This window comes from Alternaria ethzedia (genome assembly GCF_023757985.1).
Source record: "Alternaria ethzedia strain BMP 0044 chromosome Unknown scaffold_22, whole genome shotgun sequence".
NCBI lineage: Eukaryota > Fungi > Ascomycota > Dothideomycetes > Pleosporales > Pleosporaceae > Alternaria > Alternaria ethzedia.
Window position 1 is genome coordinate 6,859 of NW_026056215.1, and position 22,917 is coordinate 29,775.

At 53.4% G+C, this 22,917-nt stretch overlaps 9 protein-coding genes across 9 annotated transcripts; 4 read left to right on the forward strand and 5 right to left on the reverse strand.

Annotated features, from left to right (window-relative positions):
- Positions 1-538: 538 nt before the first annotated feature.
- J4E87_007667 (uncharacterized protein) lies at positions 539-1,834 on the reverse strand (the record flags this gene model as incomplete). The annotated part of the gene is made up of 3 exons (XM_049379261.1): positions 539-1,467; positions 1,517-1,657; positions 1,714-1,834. 3 exons carry the CDS (start codon positions 1,832-1,834, stop codon positions 539-541), a joined length of 1,191 nt encoding a protein of 396 aa, XP_049230835.1.
- A 1,306-nt stretch (positions 1,835-3,140) lies between these two features.
- On the reverse strand, positions 3,141-5,625 carry J4E87_007668 (uncharacterized protein; the record flags this gene model as incomplete). The annotated part of the gene is made up of 2 exons (XM_049379262.1): positions 3,141-5,336; positions 5,398-5,625. 2 exons carry the CDS (start codon positions 5,623-5,625, stop codon positions 3,141-3,143), a joined length of 2,424 nt encoding a protein of 807 aa, XP_049230836.1.
- Positions 5,626-6,431: 806 nt separating this feature from the next.
- J4E87_007669 (uncharacterized protein) lies at positions 6,432-8,019 on the forward strand (the record flags this gene model as incomplete). Its single annotated transcript, XM_049379263.1, has 2 exons — positions 6,432-7,254; positions 7,304-8,019. The coding sequence occupies 2 exons, from the start codon at positions 6,432-6,434 to the stop codon at positions 8,017-8,019; spliced, it is 1,539 nt and encodes a 512-aa protein (XP_049230837.1).
- Positions 8,020-8,191: 172 nt separating this feature from the next.
- Positions 8,192-9,055, reverse strand: J4E87_007670 (uncharacterized protein; the record flags this gene model as incomplete). Its single annotated transcript, XM_049379264.1, has 1 exon — positions 8,192-9,055. The coding sequence occupies one exon, from the start codon at positions 9,053-9,055 to the stop codon at positions 8,192-8,194; it is 864 nt and encodes a 287-aa protein (XP_049230838.1).
- Positions 9,056-9,529: 474 nt separating this feature from the next.
- Positions 9,530-11,294, forward strand: J4E87_007671 (uncharacterized protein; the record flags this gene model as incomplete). Its single annotated transcript, XM_049379265.1, has 3 exons — positions 9,530-9,610; positions 9,663-9,942; positions 10,291-11,294. The coding sequence occupies 3 exons, from the start codon at positions 9,530-9,532 to the stop codon at positions 11,292-11,294; spliced, it is 1,365 nt and encodes a 454-aa protein (XP_049230839.1).
- Positions 11,295-11,836: 542 nt separating this feature from the next.
- Positions 11,837-13,390, forward strand: J4E87_007672 (uncharacterized protein; the record flags this gene model as incomplete). The annotated part of the gene is made up of 4 exons (XM_049379266.1): positions 11,837-12,034; positions 12,086-12,724; positions 12,773-13,129; positions 13,193-13,390. 4 exons carry the CDS (start codon positions 11,837-11,839, stop codon positions 13,388-13,390), a joined length of 1,392 nt encoding a protein of 463 aa, XP_049230840.1.
- Positions 13,391-16,168: 2,778 nt separating this feature from the next.
- J4E87_007673 (uncharacterized protein) lies at positions 16,169-16,949 on the reverse strand (the record flags this gene model as incomplete). Its single annotated transcript, XM_049379267.1, has 2 exons — positions 16,169-16,604; positions 16,663-16,949. The coding sequence occupies 2 exons, from the start codon at positions 16,947-16,949 to the stop codon at positions 16,169-16,171; spliced, it is 723 nt and encodes a 240-aa protein (XP_049230841.1).
- A 1,751-nt stretch (positions 16,950-18,700) lies between these two features.
- On the forward strand, positions 18,701-20,678 carry J4E87_007674 (uncharacterized protein; the record flags this gene model as incomplete). The annotated part of the gene is made up of 3 exons (XM_049379268.1): positions 18,701-18,754; positions 18,809-20,197; positions 20,253-20,678. The coding sequence occupies 3 exons, from the start codon at positions 18,701-18,703 to the stop codon at positions 20,676-20,678; spliced, it is 1,869 nt and encodes a 622-aa protein (XP_049230842.1).
- A 1,014-nt stretch (positions 20,679-21,692) lies between these two features.
- J4E87_007675 (uncharacterized protein) lies at positions 21,693-22,397 on the reverse strand (the record flags this gene model as incomplete). The annotated part of the gene is made up of 2 exons (XM_049379269.1): positions 21,693-22,218; positions 22,273-22,397. 2 exons carry the CDS (start codon positions 22,395-22,397, stop codon positions 21,693-21,695), a joined length of 651 nt encoding a protein of 216 aa, XP_049230843.1.
- Positions 22,398-22,917: the final 520 nt, after the last annotated feature.

Below are 22,917 nucleotides of genomic sequence, written 5' to 3' on the forward strand. Positions count from 1 at the left end.
AAGTAATTTTAATCTAATATTAAATTACCTAATTAGAAAGAAAATTACTATTTAGTTTTTTAGAAGTAGCTAAATAGTAAAAAAGAGTAGCTAAAAAAGCTTTACTAAAAATCTTCTTTATATAAGAATTTATAGTATTAAAAAACTTTATAATATCTAGTTACTTTATTATTATAACTAATAAGCTATAGTTATTATATTATTATTTCTTAAGTTATACTTAGAGTAACTATTATTATCTAATTTTATTAAAAAAGTTTATCTTACTAGGTAATATTTAGATACTACGCTATAAAACTTAGTTTAAGCTTCTTTAGTCTAAGAATATATTATATACTTTTATTCTAAAATCTTTTTAATACTAGTAGAAAGCTATACTAGACTTAGATATCTTTTTAAAGATACTCTATAGTTTATACATTTATCTTAATACTGTCTTAGGCCTACTCTCTTATTTCTTATTAGCCTTATTACTCTTACTAAAAATCGCTTAGGTCTAGCGGACCTAAGACGTTCTCTAGGGTAGGCTGTAACCTATCTATACTAAGATACGCTCGCGGAAGAGCTCTTGCGCGTTACGAAAGAAGATACCTGTTCGCTCGACATCTTCCACAAACCGCGACGTCTCGATGCCTACTAGCGAAGGCGCATACGTGAAGATCGGCGCGTACGGGTAATCCGTCCCGAACAGAAGCTGCGACGCCGGTATGTCGTACGCAAGAAGGCCGCCGACTTGGTGGAAGTACGTCGGGCCCGCGGAATCCCAGAAGAAGCGCGTCTGCAAAGCAGCGAGGGTACGGTCGTAGATCGCGGGGAACGACTTCAACAGGCGGTCTGCGACAGACGGGAATGCGCCGCCGACGTGCGGGATGATGTAGTTGATGTTTGTGAAGTTGAGGATGGTTTGCGTGACGGCGAGGTCTTGGAGTACCCGCGCGGTTTCGAAGTAGAACTCGATGTTGCCGGTTGGGTATGTCGTTGGGTTTGCTTCGATGAGTGAGCCGTTCACGCGCAGGTACGGCGTCGTGGGGTGGATATAGAGGATCTGGTCGGCCCCGCGCGCATTCATAGCTTCGAAGAACGGCGTAAAGGCTGGGTCACCAAGGTAGCGACCTTCGAAGTTGGAGTAGAGCGCGATACCTGCGGCTTCCAGCGTGCCGAGAGCGTACATGGCTTCAGCGATGGCATCCTGGGTATATGGGAGTGGTACGACCGCGTAGAATGAAAAGTGCTTCGGGTAGACTCGCGCGTACGCCGCGGACTGCTCGTTAATCAACCGCGCAAGCGCGATCGTCGCCTCTCGATTTCCAGGATACACGTTCGCGCCGGGCGAGGAGAATGCCACGACTGCATGCGAGATGCCTTGGCTCACCATGAAGTTGAGATGCCCGCTGACATTCCAGTATGGGGTTGGATTCCCGCCGGCTGTCGGAGCGATTGCGCGATACCAGTCAGGAACGCAGTGCGCTATGAAGCATCATTAGACCTGTCATCACATGGTGGGGCGAGGGCTTACCGTGCACATCGATGATGGTGGTGGCGTTCGAGCTATTGCGCTGTGGCAGCTCTTGCGCCTGACTATCGAGGTATGTTGACGCAATGCTGTCAAGAGCGGAGCTGAGGTTGAAGCCAGGTATTGCCTCGAGGTTGATGGAGTCTGAACGCGAAAGGTCAGTTGCATTGCGACGTCGTCTGCAGGTGCGTTGCGAATACCAGCGGTGGCGCGTTCCTGGATGGACTGAATGATCTCGTCACGAGTCGGCCATCCGTGAACAGAGGCGCAGAAGGCAGTCGTCCACGTCAAGGCGACGAGAAATCTCGTGTACGTCTTCATCCTGGCGTAGAAAGAGACGAAAGTGTCGCTGCGAGAGCGGGCATGCGTGGTACGCCTACTTATGTAATGCGCATCGCTGCTATAGGGTACGCCGGCAGTACATCTAAAGAGGAAAGTCTTTGAAAGCCTCATATGGTCCTTCATTCATCGGTGACACCGCGCAAGCGATGCGTAAGCAACGCCACTGCATGTCAGCACGGGAGCGTGTAAACAGGCAGCTGAGGCCAGACTAGACCCGAAAGGCTGGGCCTTGAGATCTATCAACCGATGTACTGCTGTGCGATTGAAAAGCTCACTGGCACGAAGTTTAGATGCGCTTTTCAATCGAGAGACCTCGCATAAGGACATGGCGTCCGAAGCATCTTGAAAGCACGCAACAACAGGAGCGAGCGATAGACGCTTCACATTAGTTCTCATTCACCCCGGTCGCCATAGCACGACGAAGCCGTGCGCAGCGCATTGCAGATTGTGATGCGGGATCTGGTAACACATGCGTCGAGTTCAGCTTCGCAACCGCTTCCATGTGCCCTGATTGTGCTCGACGAAGCATTTGCGACGAGTACGACCCCAGGGTGCAGACCCATCTATGCCTCTCGCTTCGCCCGTATGTCTTTTGAACTGTTGCGCGCCTATTCGATATGTAGCTCTTATCGGGTTACCGGGTTAGTCACGAATGTGCGGCGTTTGGCGGATTGTGCTCACACCATGCCCTGGTGCAGTGTCCGATGCCGAGGAATGAGGATGAGACCATGCATCGGTGGCTGGCTCGGATGCGCGAAGGCGTGTGGTGCGACGGGCGCCTTTTCGAATTTTGGGGTCGAGATTGGGCGCTGGTGGCTGATTGGACGGGCGCATCCGCCTTTGCGAGAGCGTCGCGAAGTCAGTGCACGTCCCACCCCCACATCCCGACTGCTCTACCGATTGCGACATATCTTCCTTCACTCATGGACGGCACAGCAACTATACCGCACTGTTGTGCGCATAGGAGTGCCATTACCGCTGCTGCTAATGGTAAACACGTTGCTGATGTAGAGGATAGCCTGGGTGTGTCGCACTGTGGTAAGCACTGGGCATAACGCATTGGACCTGTGGTGCGCTCTCTGGCGATATCTGACAGCACTTCAGCGCACGTAAGAAACCGGGGTTCTACACTATCCGCTAGTTGACGAGGCTTTCGCTATCTTGCATCGATATCGAGAATCACTGCGCTTTCCTCACGACCATGGTAAGAAGATGCAGAACACATCAGAACCACCATAGCAAGATCTTCATACGAGGTAGAAGCGACTATAGTGCGCCTTTCGTTCTACTCTGCGAGTACTTTCCCATCCTTATTTACAATTATCACCCCGTCCAGCTTCCCATCGATCTCCACCTCCCCCACTACACCATCCTCATCCCACCCAAAGTCCACAACCCCACCGCCCCTCAATCGCAACCCCTTAACGCTTCCCCCACTCCAACTCATCGGAATCGCCGGGCCCAGCACCACAGTCCTCTCCCTCATATCCCCCGCAGCCAACGGCATATCCGCAACAAGCATACTCAACACCGCGCCTCCGAACCCAAAGTTCGCATCGATCTGAAACGGCACCCTATCCCCATCATACATACTCAATCCATTCCCAGCGAAATTCTGCTCGATAGCATATCTAAGCTCGTAGTACGCTTCATCTGTCTCATTGAGGCGAGCCCAGCAAGCGGCGCGCCAAACCTTCGCCCAGCCAGCATTCGCCTGGTTGAGGGCCTCACCGTTGCCGTTGCCGCGGCTGTACAGTTTCTGGCGAACGGCGTCTTGGACTGCGGTGTCGGTGTAGCCGTCGAGGAATGAGGAGATTGAGTAGCCGGGGTACCAGCCTACGAGTTCGGAAAGATGGCGGTGGGTATCGTTGATGAACTCCAAGCCGTAGGGTTCCTCGGGTAGCTTCCACTCTTTGATCTGGCCCCAGGAACCGATTGCAAAGCCTTTGTCGAGCTGTTGGAGCGAATTGGTGATGTTGGTGATGAACGCGCTGTCGGTCTCACTGACGATGGAGGCAGTGGAAAGGACGACATCAAAGACTTGGTGGATGAGCTGCTGATAGTGCGCGCATCCGAATGTTGTAGGGCCATGCTCAGGGCTGTTGCATGGGTTCACGACCAGCGAGCCGTCATTGTTGAACCGATCTTCTTGCAGCTGGCTGAGCCAGAATTCGGCAACACCTTTCATTAGCGGGTAGCCCTGATCACGCAACCAGGCTTCGTCGCGCGAGTAGTCCCAATGGTCGAAGACATGCTGCATCATCCAAGCTGCAGAAAGCGGATAATTCGCCCACTCCGCTCCGCTCTTCATGCCCGTGTGGCCGAAGATGTTCATCTCGTTGTGAACCACCCAACCAGGTGCGCCATATAGCAGCTCGGCGGTCTCGCTGCCGCGTGGGACCCAGTTGTTCGACATGTAATCCCATAGTGGTGATTGGAGATCAGTCAAACCCGTCTGGTCGGCGGTCCAGTGGTTCATTTGGATGTTGATGTTGGAATGATAGTCTGCCGACCAAGCGGGTTCGAGGCTTTCGGCCCATCGTCCTTGAAGGTTCGGGGGAAGAGAACCCGGTCGCGAGCCGGCGATGAAGAGATATCGTGAATAGTCGAAGAGAAGGCTTTCGAGGTATGGGTCGCCGGCTGTGATGTTGGCGTTGTAACGTGCGACGAGCTCGGATGTGGGTACTTGAGATGCGTTGGAAGGATCGGGAAGAGATAGCGTGAAGCGGTCAGTGAGAGAAGTGAGGTCCTCCATGTGACGCCCTTGTAGATCCGACAAAGGTCTGGCGGCGGCGGCGAGAGTCGTGGACTCAACGACCGGGCCTGGATCTTCGCCACGGAAGGAGTAATCGTACTCCGCTGTTCCCTTCCTTGCGTCGTAGTTCGTTTCAGCGCCGACTACTATCGTGACGCTGTTCGTACCGTTGCGCGGGGAGACCATCAAAGACTTGGCTTCACCATCACATACAACTTCGATGCCGGTGTCGTATGCAACTCGTGCCATCACGTCGTATCGCATACCTTCAGGTGGGCCAAGCTGCGTCAGGGCGCTCATTCTGAGATGTCCTGGACTCGTCGCATTACCGCCGGCGCATGTAATATTGCGCAACTCCGGCTCAATGAGTGCATTGTCCAGTCTCACATCCAGCGCTGGCAGCCCACCTGACGAGCGAACCGAATAGACGCAGACTTGATCTGGAAACGAGCAAAACGCTTCCGTCTCGATAAGGCTGCCGTTTACGCTGAATGCCGTAGTGTGGACGCCATTGCTCAGGTTTAATGTCCGCATATAGTCGGTAACATCGGCACCTGCTAATGACGGGATGGTCACACTCAAGTTTCCTAGCACTTGGTACGAGCCATACGAAGCGTCTAAGCCCAGCAGTTCCGTCACGTTTCCCGTTCCATTGGTGAAGATCCAGTCGCGGATGCCCGGTAATGCTGCTGCTTTGGAAGAGGTCGGGTTACCACCCGTGTAGTTCTTTTTGATGTGTTAGTGTCGGTTGAAGGTCAATTGCCAGCACAGAGTCAGCGGAGCTTACAGATGCATTGAAGGGACCTCCGGACCACAATGTATCCAAGTTCAGGGTGAGTATCTCAGCACCGGGAGGGCCCATCGGCATGGCACCAAGACGTCCATTGCCGAGAGGATATGTGGTGCGGATGATGTCGCTACCATTCGCAGGGACTGTCGACCACAGTGATTTCGCATTTGACAAGTCAACCAACCCACAGGTCGCTAGAAGCGAACCAATCTGGGATAACCGCATTATCGGTATTGACGAATTGATTCGAAGCGGCCTTTATCATGATCGCAACACGGCGCCGCTGTGGTCTTATTGTATGTTGGCGATCCATGTGACGTTGTGCAGCGGGCTTGGATCTTTTCCGGGGTTAGTTGCGGGGAAGTACAGTATGTACGGATGGCGATCGCTATAAAGATCCTCCGTGAACGACTTTCTTGGAGTTGTTCTTCCGGTGGCATATTTGGGACATCCAGAACTAGCAATTCTCGCGCAAAGTAGGCCGAGCACTCAAGGATCGCGCATCGCTGATAGGTTGACTACTTCGGGATCTAAGTCCGCCACAGACACAACCGAGAGACATGATGGACGAGGCTGGTGGGGGTATCAATACGTTGTCAGCACATTCTGCACCTTCGATATCTATATGCTAGAGGTTGATACAAGCAGGAAAGGTCAATATGTCTGGTTTCTTGTCCTCTTCGCCGAGCGTTTTTGCGGTAAAAGGACGTGAGCTATGGTGGATGTCGTTACGAATGGACCCGAAGCTGATTGGATGACGTGTCGCTGACGGCCACAGTGAGTATGACCTAAATCGCGGCAACTTTTCGATGCATTCGAACCCGCGCGACAAGCGACATGAAAGCGCCGTGTTGTGGTGGTAGAGCGACTTGGGTGTTGACTGGGAATGGGCGGCGGCGGGTGATGATGTCTTCGTCAGGGCGCCAGCCAATCGGCGTTTGGATTGGCCGGGACCGCGCTAACATTCGCGGACCCTCATGTCACGATATGGCAGCAGCCCGCCAACACCAATTGCGAGTCGACAGCCCAAGATGAGGACGCCTTACACCTGCCGACAGTGTCTCTCGGCCCTCAAGACGCCGCGGTCTCAATTACGGCCGTCGCAAGGTCTCCGCCCGCTCGCGCCCAAGGTGTCGTCGCAACGCAGTCATTCCACCAAAAGTGCAGCACCGCCAAAGCTTGCCCTGCCCAAGCGCAGCCTCTCGACGACGCCGGCCCGGGATTTCGAGAAGCCGTTCGAGCCGTATGAATACATCGATCCCGAGGGCCATCGGCGGAAGCTGGTGCTGACCGAGGACAACCTCTTCAATTCCTTCTCCGGCTCGCCAATACCTGAAATACGGAAGCGTGCGGCCTTCATGCGCCAGCATGCTTACTGCCCACATCCCTCGCATCAGCCGACGCGTCCGGCGAACAACCCGATGGACCTTGAGGCGCGCAAGTCCTCTGAGACCGGCGCCCCGCCAGCCCATGTCGACTTCGAGTGCCCGGACTGTGGCATACCGGTGTACTGCTGCGAGGAACATTGGGCGGATGATTACGAGGCGCATCTGGAAGTGTGTGACGTCCTGAAGCAGATCAACGAGGACGATCACGATCTGAGGAGTGGGCGCTTCTTCAAGGAGTTCCAGTTCGCGGAGCCCCAGATGGAGGAGATTCTGGTCAACATGACGAGCTGGGACACGTACATGTACACGCGAGACTTCGACGCGCTGAACGAGGACCGAGAGATGCGCCAGGCGACAAAGCTCTTGACATACCCAATCACCATTGCAAGTGTGTTAAACGAGCTGAGTCCCTACAACATCCGGAAGAACGGGCGCATGACGCCGGAGGGACTGAAGAGCTTCAGCGGTACGTTCCCATCAATTGACTTGCTGAGATAATACTGACACAACCCCAGCCCTGCGCCACACCCTCCACCCACCCCGAACCGGCGGCGGCGACACCTGGAAGAACGCGCGCCTCGCACCCCCCTCCGTCCGCCTCTTCATCCTCGGCGCCCGCGCAGAATCCTCGCTACCCCGCGAAACCTGGATGCAACTCTCCTACCTCTTCCACCGCGTACAATTCTCGCTCAACTTCATCGGACCCGAGAGCATGGCGAACCGCGAGAAGGAACTGCCCCTTCCCGAGCGCACGCCTCTAAACCCGTTCGGCGCCGTTGTTGAGGACCGCATTAGCAACTCGCTGAAGATTAGTACGTTCGTCGAGTACTACCACAACATCCACAAGACGGGGTACTTCTACCCCTACGACCCCTACTTCGATTGCTTCGTCGTTTTCCACCCCGGTTTCGGCAATCCGGCGTCTGCGCATGAATGGGAGGAGACGCTTCCCCTCCTCCTCGAGACGAAGGTACCGATCATCGCGACCGGATACAGCCCATGGGATATGCAGCAGGATGTCGACTTCCTCAAGAACAGGTTCGGCAATGAGATGGACATGTTGCTCGAGCCGGGCGAGAACCTGTTCAGGAGTCTAAGATGGGATCTCAATGATCTTGACCCGCATGATGTTACGTGCAGTAACTGGGGCGTGTACTCTTTCCGTGGTAAGAGGTATGAGACTACGAAGAAGGAGGATGATGAAGAGGTGCATAGTGAGAGGACGGCGTGATTGGAGGGGGAGGGGGGTATGTAGATATGATATGTACAGTATTGTATACCGCACTTCCGTCGCGCTTGTGGATATATGCTTCACATTCTACGGGCTCACACTATCATAGTTTCTGTTGACATTGCTTGTGTGCTCGCCACATCGGAACGCCCATGAAGGGGGGCCTTGGTTCTCACTCTACGTCCTCGTCAACCTCATCGTCATCTAGCAAGCCATCAAAATCACGGGCGCCGTTCAACCTGTCCAGCACCCTGTTCTGCTCGTCCTTCCACGGCGCCAGCACCCAATCCGTCCCACCAGGCTGATAATCGGCCCCATGAGTATACGCGACTCGTCTCTCCGTCTCGTCGCGCACAAAGTCCCGCCATTCCTGCGTACGCGTCTCCCAGAGCTTGTTACGCAATTCCGGAAGCCACATGACATCGCCCACACAGTATGAGACGATATCATCGGCAAGAGGCCGCATGCTGAACGCTTCGCGCGACCCGCCAAATTCGACCCTGAATACCAGCTCGCCCGCGGTCCTATCTCTGCACCAAGTGTTGCGGCGGTGAAATGAGATTATACTGTTGTGCTCCACGCAACGGGGCAGTCCACTGAGATACTCACGCTCTGCCCTTTTCTCTCTCGCCGCACTGTCCATAAGCTGTACGTCCTGCACCCCTTGTAGGGCGATGCCGAAACGCGCGAACAGCGCGTCGGAATCGTTGCGGACGTCGAAGAAAACCTTGGGGATCTTTCCATTCTGCAGTATGTCTTTCAGTGTCGTCCTCATCGTACCCACAGTACTGAAGGCGTATGCGCCGAGCTTATGGACGTCGACGAGGTAGGTTTGTTGCGACTGAGGGTCTTCGCAGAGCAAGAGGGTGAGGATAGAGATCGTGCCCGAGCGGCATAGGTTTGCGCCTTCGAGAGAGAGGTGGATGATGGGCCTGTCAAGCGTGTCATTTCGGGCTTCGTGGGTGGAGATCAGCTGGTCTACTAGCTTCACGATGGCTGGGAGCGTATCGACTATCTCGGGGTTCACCGTCGTCATGGCTGGTACGAGCGTTGAGTGAGTTCATCATTACCGACGACTTCGCGCCTTTAAGGGTTGCCTGCGTCTCCGTCGCTTGCTGCTCTGACAACGAGTTGCGGTTTGATGCATGCTGCCTTTCGGGGTTTGCGATATATCCAGCACATCTCAGGTATTTGCGCCTTCAGGTTTCGTGCTTGGGCTTCGATGAGTATCCGGGCGAACATGAACCCTGAGAAGAACTTTTGAGTGGAGCAATGTACTCTAACGTCAGAGTTGTGAGTGGTCCACTGAGCCTAGCAGCTACGACGAACCACGGGACGGCCAGCCGACTTCTGCATCCCGATTCCACGCTCCTCGAAGCCTTCTTAGTTCGTGGGGTAATGCTGATGCCTGCTCACCTCGAATTCCTAGTCGACTCGCTCCTTCCTCCCACATCTGCATCCTTCCCTCTCAACCGCCTCATCAACGCACAACTGACGCCTCCATACTACTATGTCGATCACAGGTTCCTCGTCGTCACTGCCCGACCCAAAGTACCACTCATCTGTTCCGCAACAGCCCAACCCCCAAAATGTACGAGTCTTCGCGACCGCACCTCCCAGACACCCCAAAACTAATTCCCCAGTCACGATTCCAAGCCCCGCGCCTAACGCGTTTGATGCGCAAGTCACTAATTGCATCCTACAACCGTCTTTCCAAACCCTTCTTCCCCAGCGACAACAAGTCTACACGCAAGCGCTCTGGTTTTCGAAACGAGATGCGCAAACCGTGGAGGAGACACGAGGACGCACTACCGCTCTGCCCGGACTGCGGCGCCATGACGTTCGCCGAATGGGAGAAACGGAGCTGCCTGAGTTCGTTCGAGATACACCGACATCAAAAGCAGACGTTGCCGGGAAAAGCGGGTACCCACGATGTCTAGAAAGAAATCCCATATGGTGAAGCTGTACCCTCCGATACTACGGTCGTGAGTGGCTTGCAACACAAACTCGATGAATTCAATTACGTTACGTGAGTGGCTCACCACGTGATCGAGACGAACCACAGAGTGGCTACCGAATTCCAACACCATAACTGCGCCATGATGAACTTTCTTCGGGGGTCACGTGCCAAAGCTGTTGCCTGCACCGGTTGAGCTTCAACACACACTGATCTTGCAATTCGTGCATTTCTTTCTCCCACACCCACCGCCCCATTCAAACGTCGAATAATTCACTGTCGCACGATGCTGCCGCAACACATCTCGTTATCAGTACCCGAGTTAAGGTATGCTCCGGCTATACCACCGTCCTCGGACGCCAAAGATGTACGAGTTCTCACGACTGCACCTCCTCCTCAGCACAACACTAATGCACTAGTCGCGAAACCAGACCGAGCCTCTACTGCGCAACAAGGGCGCACCACTGACCGCACACTATCTTCGTTTTTTGGTGTCTTGATACCACTGGGACAGCATGTGAGCGCGGAAGACCTGCATCTTGAGATACCAAACACCGAGACCGTGCGAAAGACCAAGGAACAAACTATAGCAGTGCCTGGACTACAGCGCTCTGAAGCAAGCCGGATGAGATCCGCGGACATGATCGAGTTCCTTCAATACACACCAACAACGGCAAGAGACTCCCGCGGACGAACAAAGATGGTGAAGAAACGTGAGTATCCGCTCTACCAGCCAACGAAGTTCCGTCATTTCGTACCTTTAACAGAGAAGTTCGTGAAGATACCCGAGAAGGAGGTCGATGTCTACGACCCGCCGAAGGGTAAACGAAAGCGCATCCCGTGCAGAGCGCCTTCGCCGCCGGCGCAAGTTCTGCGGTCTACTTGTCGAGTGCTTAGTACTGAAGAGCAGGATCGGTGGAAGATACCACCGCTGGTGTCGGGTTGGAACAGCCCGAATAGATACGCTATACCTCTCGACAAGAGACTGGCGTCAGATGGAAGGGGATTGCAAAACGACACCATCATCGTCAGCAACTTCCACGAGTTCTGCGAAGCCCTAGAGGCTATCGAACGATACGCAAGCGAAGACGTCGGCCAGCGCGCAGTGGTACAGCAGCGTATCAACGAGAAGAACAGGCTACAAAACGAAGCATGTCTTCGCCATATTGCATGTCAGCAGAGAAACGATCGCACTAATTACACCCGCCGCTCAGCTAGCCCTTTCGACTCCGAAGATGAAGCCATTCACCGTCGCTTGATAGCACGCATTGAGCGAAGACGAGAGTTCGAACGCGAAGAGCGGCGAACGAAGTTATGAACAAGGAGACAAAGGGAGCGTTGAAAGTGTCGGGGCAGCAACGACTATCCCACGCCCCGTCTCCAGGCTAGGTATTTGGCCCGACCCCACATTGCTCGCTTCCCCGCACGTCCCATTGCTGCCGCCGCGCACGCATACGACGGCATCCATGCTCACACTGGGAAATCGGCGTCGATGTCAGAGAGTTCTTGGCATGATTGGGATAGTCTCGAGCTCCCCAGAGCATCTCATCGTAGATTCGATTGACTGGGCCGCCTGGTTGCCTGGATTATAAATAGTAGTACTTGCGGTATCTTTAGACTCGAACCAAAGCCAAAAGCAATCCCAGAGCTTTACCTTACAAAATGCTTCAAGCGTTTGCAATTCTTCTCTTCTTCGCTTTCGTTGTTTTGACCGCTGACTACATCCACATGCTATGGCGCCGCCGATACCTCCCTCCAGGCCCCTTCCCATTTCCCATCGTTGGCAATCACTTCCAAACGCCTTCGCACAAGCCATGGATTACATGGGAGAAATGGGCTCAGCACTACGACTCACCCATGATGACTCTCTGGATTGGGCGGCAACCGCGCATCATATTGAGCGATGCGTGGGTCGCGAGCGACTTGCTGGAGAAGAGATCAGACATCTTCTCGAGCAGACCAAGAATCATCGCAATGGGCGATGCAATCAACGCGACGAATACGAATCAGACTACTTTGCCATACGGCGATCGATGGAGGAAACACCGGAAGCTCATGGTATGTTAACCTGTATTGCCGCGCTTGCTGTACAACGAGCTGACAGCGTAGCACATGGCCGTCGGCTCTCAAGCCGTACGCAAATACCGCACATTCCAAGCGCATGAGTCCGCGATCTTGATCCGCGACTTCCTTCTTGAGCCGCACGACTTCGAGCTCTCAATCGAGCGCTACTCCGTATCCATCACCTCGATTGTCGACTGGGGCCGACGAATCGATCGGAAGAACGACTACGTTGCCCAACAAGCTCTCAAACTGATGGAGGCTGTTAACTACATCGTCCCTGGCATCTATCTGATGGAAGCAATTCCGTTCTTGATGCACTTGCCTGCTTGGCTCTACGCGTTACCGAGCCAGATGCGACTGGGTGCTGGTATACTGTCGCGCTACTTCTACCTGCTTACGCAGGAAGGCGCCGAAGCGAAGGGAGATAACTTTGGCAAACACGTTATGGCATCTCAGCAAGCTAGTCACATGACGGATCTCGAGGTTGCAAGCCTGATGGGTAATTTGATTGGTGGTGGGGTGGACACGACTAGCAGCACTATGCTCTCATGCATCCTGGCAATGGCGCGCTTTCCGGAGGTGCAGCACAAGGTACACGCTGAGTTCGATGCAGTCGTCGGACATAATCGCTCTCCAAACTGGGATGACATCGACTCCAATGCACTGCCATACTTGACTGCAGTGGTAAGTTACAGGTATCCCAAATTTGACTCTACATCTAACACACCACAGGTCAAAGAAACCCTCCGATGGAGAACTGTAACGATCCTAGCAGGAATACCCCACGCCAACACCGTCGATTTCGATTACAAAGGCTACCACTTCCCCGCCGGCACCAACTTCACAGGCAACATGTGGGCCATCCACAGACATCCGCGCGACTTTCCCGACCCTGACCGATTCATGCCCGAGCGATTTCTCGAGGGCAAAGGCAGCGCGAAACAGCCCTATCCGAACAGGTACGGCATGAATCCTTTCGGTTGGGGGCGCAGGCAATGTAGTGGCCAGCCGCTTGCCGAGCAAGGTCTTCTTTACTCGCTTGCGCGCATGATTTGGGCTTTTGACATTTTGCCGGGTTTGGACGAGGATGTAAGTCTGCTCCGACTGTTCACCAGGACCGTTAGTGTGTGCACCACTAACACACTGCGACAGCGGGATGAGGTCGATTTGGACATCTTCGCATACACCGACAGCGAAAATATGCGACCAGAGCCTTTCCGTATGCGATTCATCCCACGCTCGGACGCGATCAAGAAGCTGCTCTTGGATGAGGCTGCGGAAGCGCGTGAGGCGTTGAGGCCATACGATGGGGAGACTAGAGTAACGATGGAGGATGCTGTGAATAACTGATAGCAGTTGGTGGTTGGCTCAAATAAGAGTAATTACTCTCTCTTCTGCGAGACGATGCGCTTCGAGAATTTGCTTGACGCCAAGATCCCCATCAAAACAGAGCAGTCCCACCTTTGCAAACGTATTGTCGCCATGTGCCTGTAAGAACAAAGCTTCGGCGCTATCCTTCTCATACGGCTCTTCCTCTGACTCAGAGTCTGTTTCTTCCTCATTCTCTGAAACGTCGGGACTTCGGGGCATTGCTGAGTCTTGGCTATGGACACAGTGCTGAATGAGTACGACGTAGCCATCCGTACTTGATTGTCTCTCATGCGATTCCTTGTCGATCTTCGCCTTCTCAAGATAGAATACTTCGCAGAACGTTTGAACCTCGCCACGTCGGAATCGGTGTGTCAATTTGCGACTCGCTACGTCTCCGTCTTGATCGAACAGACGAAGTACCATGTCGCGTGACGACCATAGCGCCAGTTCAGTGATGGTTGCTGGCACTAGCTTACACTTTAGCTCGATCGTGGCGGACTCTAGTTCCCCCGATACCTTCCCGGTAACATGCTTCTTCACGCACTCAGCCTCAATTCGGCGGCTCGCATGGCCCCCATGTCGCTTTGTCAATTGGCTGAGTAAGACTGGACAGTCGGTACAAGCCCAGCTCCATGTGGGGGCCCTCCATTTCGTAGGCCTTGTGTCAGGCTCTGTCAGCGGGAGTTCCCTTTTCTCATCCCAGCAGAGCTCTTCCTCGATATGATCTTCACAAAGGCCAGCGATGAATCGCTCGCCTGTTAATTTAGTAACCCATTCTGTAATACCATGAATCGCTACTAGCTTGTCATTAGGATTCGTTAAAGCGAAGCCCGAATACTGATCTCTGTATGTCAGCCAGGCAAAATAGGTCCCATAACTCATCGACCGTTTCATTCCCAATGATCCAAAAGGCTTCGGAGTATCGTTTGCGCTTTGCTCGATAATGCGACTAAGTTCAGCTTTCAGTTTGGTAGCGTCGAATGCCCAAAGCGCTCGCGTCCAGAGCGGTAAGCCATCTGGATATATCTCGCTCGAGTAGTCCTTGCAGCATTCCCAGAAGATTTGTGTCTCAGTGAAGTGAAGGATTCGTCTTGACAATTGTCTCTCTTGGCTTGCCCAAGCTCTCTCGTTCAGTGGCGCGCTCTCGATACCAACTAGAACTCTGTGACTTATATCGCAAAGGTAAGTACCTCTCAATGGGAATTCGACGTCCTTCCGATATCCCTGCCTTCCACGCATTGTCGGCCCAAATTGAAAGTTTCCACGGTGGGGTAAGAGTGATTCGGGGCATCTTTCAACGAAAAGACCGCACCTGCTATCAACCCCAGCAGTGGCTGCAATGGTGAAGGCAGCGTTTGCGTAGACGCTACCCATCCGACTCGATTCTGATGCCCAATCATCACGGTCATCTTGAAGTATGCAGCTAGATTTGTCAGCTTTGAAATAATGTAACGCGCGATCGTAGAGTCATACAGTGAGTCGATCCAGAGGTACCGGATGCCCAAGCGACGAGTGACGAGCACAGCATCCTGAAACGTCTTTGGAAGCTCATCAGCGTGAATTCCCGATTGTAATGCCGAACGTGTCGTGGCATTTAGTGTCAGCGGTTTGTATGACCCCCAACAGTGTGACAGACAAGCGTATTCTTCAGTACGGAACGATTGCGTATCGCGAACTACGATGGGATCAAGTAGCTCGGTCCCGACATCCAGGAGCCTGGAAGGATAAAAAGCCGACTTGAGAATCTGTGGAATTTTACAACTCGTGTGTAGTCCACGACAACGATGATATTTATCGACGGCGAATGCAAGGGCAGAATCCGCTCCAGTGTTCGACGAAATACTCTCTGCAATTTTTATCTTACTCGAAACTATGTGCAGTCTCAGTATCTGTTGACTGGTGAGGGAGATGCTACTTACTAGGGTATGCTCGGAAAACTAGAGTTTCACTAGTTTGCCTTCTTATGCCATCTTCGCGGAACCAGAAAGTCAATGAGCGATAGTCGTCCCAATCCTCGTTGTCGTAGTAATATTCCCCTTGCATTCCCACCTCCCAATTAGATTCAGCGGCTGGTCTGAGTGAAGCTCGATGCCAAGCAAGCATACATATCAAGCATCGAAGCTGTATCGCCTTCTGGAAGGATTCGAAACTTTCATGATGGTTCCACTCTACTGTGTTGTAGCCGTCGATGGTGACATTGATATCTCCGCGGATGAATCGTTGACAAGGGTCACAGTACAGGTTGTCCGACATGGTGTAGGCAGTCGCGAAAGAGGATAGATGAGGTCTTCTGCTCTGGAAGAGAGCCAGATAGAACGGTGCTGTTGCGCTGGAGAGCCTCCCCGCATGACATCACAGACATTAGCCGCTCAGGAAGGTCTGTCGGGTGTATGCGCTGCACGCGTGATGCAACTGTGCCACATAGCATCTCGTCCTATTGGTGGGGCGCCCTTCGGTCAACGAAGAAAGGCCGCCGTGCCGCATGGAAGCGTTTCAAGATAGCGAGCATGCTTTGGGAGGGGTCGTAGTTGGGAAAGACCGCCGGGTATATCGGTCGCATCCTGTTACCGTCGCCCAGTTTGTGTGAAGGCGCGAAAGCGTGGCCCGCCATCACGGGGCCGATATGCGCAATGCCGCATGCCGCATCGGCTACTTACTCGACGTTCGCAAAGAGTTGGGGTGCAGCTTTGACTAGTGGATTGCCGGTTCGAGCCGATCTTGATAGGGTCATTGTCGTCGCACGCGACATCCTACGAGTTAATCTCTTCGTACCTCCCACCTCCTCTCCACCGTGATAGCATGCTTCGAATCAGCCACCCTCTGCTCCCCATCATGTTTATAAACCGATGAAACGCGCACAATCTGACAAGTCTTAACCGGCTGCAGTTCAATCTGCGAAGAAGCATCATTATCGTCCACCAACTCCGAGAAAGTCGCCGTCGGATCGGCATGTCTCCTGCTCCCTTTTTTCAAGAAGAGACTAGTCTTCTTGCTACTGTCATAGTCGAGACTAGATCGCGTGGCGTGGTTTGACTTCCCGAACAAGGGGCGCATGAGGGGAATGCATGCCAGGACGATTGCGACGGCGGGCTCGAGGCCGGAGAGGAGCGTAGCGAGTACACCGGTGTATGTCATATCCATGAAGTCGAGACCGGGGAGAAGCGTTTGGCGGTATATGGTGATGGCCCAGGTTCTGCGCGACGTGTCAGCAAGAGTTCAGTACGACTCTATGGGCGAGAGCGTGTACTCACCCTACTCCAATGCTGAGAAGAGCCATCGCAGCCAACTTCCTGCGCCACGTCAGACGCAGACTGTACAAGTATGGCATTGGTAATAGGATCATCACGGCGTCTGTGATGAGGTTGATGACACCCATTGCAAAGTAGAAGTTTGGTTGACTACCGCAACTCCCGGGCAAGTTGAAGTTCCAGTTCTTCGCCAGCGGCCGGCATATCGCGAGAGCTGCGATCACATCGGCGATGTTCCACGTTATAATGACAGCGCCGAGAATACGGGCCCATTGCACCATGGAATCCATTGGTATCAGTGTCGTGTACATTGAGAGGACCGACAGTTTGCTGAAGCACACGGTTGCATTCCACAGTATCGCAAAGGACATGATTCCCTAAGACATGGCATGTCAGAGCTGGCAAATGCGAGAGGAAAGTCAGAGGTCTTACCTTGAAGAAGAATGTTGCTGTGTCAGGCCCAAAGCGCTGATAGATATCAAGGGTATGGAAGCCAAAGCCGCCATAGGTAACTAGCGAAATGCAACAAGCATGAAGTGCAGTGTTGCATACCTGGCAGATTTGTTAGCATAGGAATGGTTCGCTTCCCAGTATTGACCTACTAAGGCGGCAAGAATGCAATAATCGCTGTAATCGATTCGATTGGCGATCCTTTTGGCTGCTAGTCGCAGACCCACGGCGACAATTACTATCAAGATAGAGATGGAGGAAGTCACGAGGATGCCGACTTGTTGCCCATTCTCGATGGGAATCGTTTCGGTCATTGCAATGAGTTCGCGTAGTGAGATTGTGGCGTGGAAATGCCCGAGCGGCGTGTGGACTCGTTCGAAACAGACGCAGCTGGACCCGACAACGGGAAACGTATGATGAAAAGGAAGCGATGTACAGCGTTCTTTACGCCTGTATGCACAGACCTGACCTCAGAGTGTTCCGAAGGAACTGCTTGCTAACCGTTATCTGAGATTAGCATCGTCAGAACGGACGTTCTCACGTTGACCCAATGACTAGGGCCTGACGATCAACATCCAACAGCGGTATGCGATATCCTAACGACCAATGCGGGTGATATCGCATAGTCTGCCCCTGCATGTTACGTATGCACAGGAGGACCGTTGCCGCTTAGTGGTGATCCCGTGGGGGCCTATGTAGTTTCCACGATTGGAGGCGCGACATTCGAAAAGAACGGTGATCAACTTCTTCACACACTCCCTACAACAATCTCCTGGTTGCCCATGCATTGCAGCTGCGACGCATATCCGATATCCCGAACTTGCTTGCCCAATGTTGGATGATATGTGTTTGGCGAACAGCGCAACAAGAGATTGTGAATAGCGCAGGAAACTGCCCCTCCATGAGCGTTGTGACGGGAAAGCATTGGCGGCACGATCCTCTTGTGTGCGAAGGATCGTATTCCCTGTACATAGCTATGTGAAGTCACATCGGAATCGCTCTAGGCCCCACACTTAGCGTGCCCCCACTTCCTGTTCGGTAGCTGGTTGGGAACCGCGCCGCATTGCCAAGCCAGCGCGGATGCGGGCGACACGCATCGTCGGCTGTTTGTAGCCTGCGGCACGGTTTCGCGAAGGTCGAACAGGTGGTATTCAGCGAGCTTGGAGTAACGTAGGCATCGTAAAACGAATGGAGTGTCGTCTTTGCAAGATGGAAAAACATCGCTCACCTGGACCCTGAGGGAGGAGTTGTACTCAGGTATGGATCCTGTGGATGTCAACTCCCGCAAACCTTGTAATGTCTAGGTCGAACGGCAATGGAAGCGTTAGTCGCGCCAACTCCTGCAGCTACCGAATCCTCCGTAAAACGGCTCGGAGAAATAATAGGAACAAGCAAGTACTCCTTCTTTGAGCATAGGAGTAGCTACTATGGGCGCGAAGTGGAGAGCATCGTGCCCCAGTACTGAACGCGGATGGAAGGTGTCGCGCATGCATATAGGCAAAATCGTGTGCGTGCCGCTCCCTGTTGGATATAATGCATCATTGTTCCCAAACCTGCCAAAGACCATCACCCGATACTGATAATCGACACCATGGGTTCCATTTCGCAGGATGAGCGCAAAGTCGCCATCATCACCGGTGGCACGGTTCGTCACATCGCATTCCGCAGTTAATCTGAGCTTGCTGACAGATTCCAACAGAGTGGGATTGGTTCCTGGCTAGCAGCCCGGTTACAGGCGAGAGGCTACCGTGTCGCAATCTGTGGTCGACGTGAAAGCGAAGGCAAAGAAATTGCCTCATCAATTGACGCAACAGGAGATTCGGTCATCTTTGTCCAATGCGACGTCAGCTCATACGCCTCGCAAACCAACCTATTCCAGACCACATGGAACAAATGGGGCCGCCTGGACGTTCTGATCGCGAATGCGGGCTTCCCTGATCGTGGATCCGTGTTCAACCTCAACCGCCGCGATGCGCCCATCGACGAATTGCCTCCAGAACCAGACACTAGCTGTACAGACGTCGTGGTCAAAGGAAGAATGTACGGTACAACGCTGGCAACGCACTACATGCGCCACAACCCAAGAGGCAAAGGCGGCAAGATCATTATCACAGGAAGCATGCTTGGCATATATCCATGCAACAGCTTTCCGGAGTACTGCTCGGCTGAAGCAGCGACAGCAATGTGGACGAAGACAACCGGACCTGTTCTGCTAGCCAAAGACAACATCTCTATCAACTGTCTGATGCTTGGCCCGATCGAAACTCCAGTCATGCCTGGCTTCAGCAAAGCCTTTCACCCCGAGCACATGATGCTGCAGTCGACTCTCTTCGCCGGTTACGATCTGTTTCTGGATGACGAGAGGAACATGAAGACAGGGCAAGTTGTCGAGATAGCGCACGACAGACTGGTAGAATGGGGACATCCGGGTTACAAGAATGGAGCTTTCTCGAAGCGTAGTGAGGCTGTCTTCGAGCCATGGTTCGCTATGGTGCACGGAGAGAAGAGCGGCTTGCCCGGTACGATCCACGACTGGCCAAACCGGGGCAACAAGATCATCGCCGTGACAGGCGCGACAGGAAGCCAAGGTGGCGGAGTAGTCAACATCATGAAGAAAACGCCAGGCTGGTCAGTCAGGGCGATCACCCGAGATCCGGACAGCGATGCGGCGAAGAAGCTGGCAGCGGAGGGAATTGAGGTTGTGAAAGCCGATTTTGAAGACGAGGCATCGTTGCGAGCCGCCTTCGATGGCGCAAATGCCGTCTTTGCGGTCACGAATTGGTGGGAAGCGCTCTTCCGGGGCAAAAGCCAGCACGAGTGTGGCGAGATCGAAGAGCGACATGGCATGAACCTCGCTCGGGCTGCCGCGGCCACACGGTCAGTCGAACACTACATTTGGTCAACTTGTCCAAGCGCGAAGCGTCGGTTCTGGGGCAAGATGGAAGCGCCGCACATGGATTACAAGGCGAACGTGGACGCGCGCATCAAGGCCGAGTTGCCGCAACTTGCTGCCATTACGACTTACCTGTACTTCGGGTACTATCCGCAGAACATGGCTTTCTTCCCACTCTGCAAGCCGTTCGAATACGTGAGTCTGACTGGTTCCCCTTCATATGGGCGCATTTAACTGACATTCAATCCAGCCCGGCACCGGTAAATACATCCAAGCGATGCCCACGAAGCCCGACGCGAAAGTCCTTGTAGCCGGCGATATGACAGTCAACCCCGGCATCTGGGTCCGCCAAGTCCTTGCCACTGGCGGCAAGGCTTATGGTAGATACGCGAATGTCGCGCTCGAGAAGATGACATACCAGGAGATGGTCGATGTATGGTCGGAAGTCACTGGCAAGAGCTGTGTCTTTGCTGAGCTCAGTATGGACACAGCGACCAAGCTGTACGGCGATGTGGGCAATGAACTGGCGCTCCAGTTCAAGTATGGCGAGGCTTGCGATCCTTGGGAGGTCACCGAGGAGTTTGTGAGCCCAGAGGAGCTGAGCATAGACGCTGGGGAGGTCGTTGGGTTCAGAGGCACGATCGAAGGCCTCAACGCAGGCGGATTCTGGGCTTGATGCGAACGTGCATTCGACATAATGCTCGGGTGACGTCGGTAGCGTTATGTATGCGGGTTGCGACTACATAAGTAGTGTCGGGACTCTGACGATGAAACGGCGCATGCGACGATGGTTCCCATGTGGGGACGGCCTTCTGTAGTAATAGGTCAGCTTGATGAATTCTAGAGATGATGGTACCACATACAGTAGTAGAACCAGTAGTAGACACAGCCCGGTCGCCATTAGAAGTTGCCTTCGTCGTGGCAGGTGAGGAATGGGGGTGTAGCGTCTGGGGCAGCGGCACCTGTGTAAGGGGGTGTGCAAAAGTACCTCGACCATTCGTGGGATTGTAGCCTAAGTAAATTGGATATGCTTGGGACTCATCGGGTATCTCTGGCAGTTTCTCCTGCAATCCAATCCTCGTGTGTGATCGTTCCAGCCATGGTGGTGAGAATGTGACGTTGTGCTCGTTCGCGAGTCGCCTTGAGGGTCAGTGGGTGCCCAATGCGCGATTCGGGGAGGTAGGCAAGGCTCTCATATTATCCCTACATCGTCAAACCGCGAGCGAAGGGTATGAGCGACGCATGGGGTCGTATTCAGGTATGGTGGTATGGTGTCCAGCGTTGGTTGCACTGGCGGCGGGCAATGTCCGGGTTCCCGTTCCCGCGACCCGCTAATGCCGCCACGTGCCTACCCGTAAACACGCGACGCGCAAACACGTGCGACCATCTTGTCGCCACCAGCTGAAGAACAACCCGCGAATACACCTCTGCCTGGCGTCTCGCTTGTGAGCACCTCTTGCAGGGCTGGAAACAGTGACTTATTTATCGTGTGCCAGCGTTCTTCGCCTGGTGCGTGAGGTTCGGTTTACATTGACGGCATGAACATTCTGGAAATGGACACAGCTTGCGCAATTTCATCACGAGCAACGACACGACCAAAAAGTCTCTCTGGGATAACGCGCCTTGCAAGTATTGGAAACGACAGTGAATTCGATGAGGTTGAATCTGGAGAGCCATCCTTCAGGTCGCATCAAAGCGCATCTGCATGCACAATGGGTGGCTGGTGCGGACCCTGCTTACGACACTCCTCAGGCGCATCCCAGCATACTGGCGCTGCCCATGTCTTCCTATCCACGACAGTATTTTTCGGAGCGCCTGGGGCGCGTGAGATATCAGAGGAACTAGAAGAGTCTGCATCCGTCACCTGCACATCCTTCTTTGCCTGTAGCTCGACCTGCGCATCGACATCGTCCTCATTGTCGAACCAGGACGGCGGGTCGAGCAATCGAGGAAGCTTAGCTGGCGCCTTCTTGTTCCCTTTCTCCAGATGCGCTCCCGCGTTGAGGTTGTCATCATGGTGGTGTACGTTCGATGGGCCGCGAGCCTGACTTCTCGAGAATAGAGGACGCATGAGCGGTATGCAAGCCACGACGATCATGACTGCACACTCGAGACCACCTAGGAACATGGCGATGGCCATGTCCGAGTATCGATTGACCTTTCGCCAATTCAAACCCCACAAGCACTTCTGGCGATAAATGGTAATGGCCCAGGTCCTAGGGTTCATGTTAGCACATTGCAGGCGATGGAAGTATGTGTTGTATACGTACACTATACCCATTCCTAGTAGGATTATCGCAACGATCTTCTTACGCCATGACGTACGCAGGCGGATCAGATACGGCATCGGAAGTGCGATGATGATTGTATCGATGATCAGATTCAGTAAGCCCATGATGAAATAGAACAGAGTCTGATTAGGGCATTTGTCTGCGTTGATCCATGCCATGTTGAACGGTCTGCAAATCGACAACACTGCAATCAGATCTGCCATTGTCCATACGACGATCGTCGCGCCGAAGTAGCGACATATTACGCGCATGGATGCGTTGGGTATGATCGAAGTGTACATGAGCAGGACTGAGAGCTTGGACAGGCAGGCAGTGACATGCCAAGTACACACCGCGACTAATGTGCCTTTGGAGAGGATGCGCATATTGAGGATACCAAAACGCTGTAGGAGGGGTGGGAGTTCGAGGCCATAGCCTGCGTGGAAGACGAGGTATAAGTGGTTGCAGTTTGTTGCTAGGTTGAACACCTGTCAAGTCACGTCAGCGCCTCTCTTCTACACAATGTATCTCGAATCGACGTGGTCTATACGATGCGTCCAGATGCAGTATGAAGATGAAGGGTGAGGATGTAGTACCAAAGCTGCTATGATGCAGTAGTCGCTGGCGTCGATTCGTTTACGGATG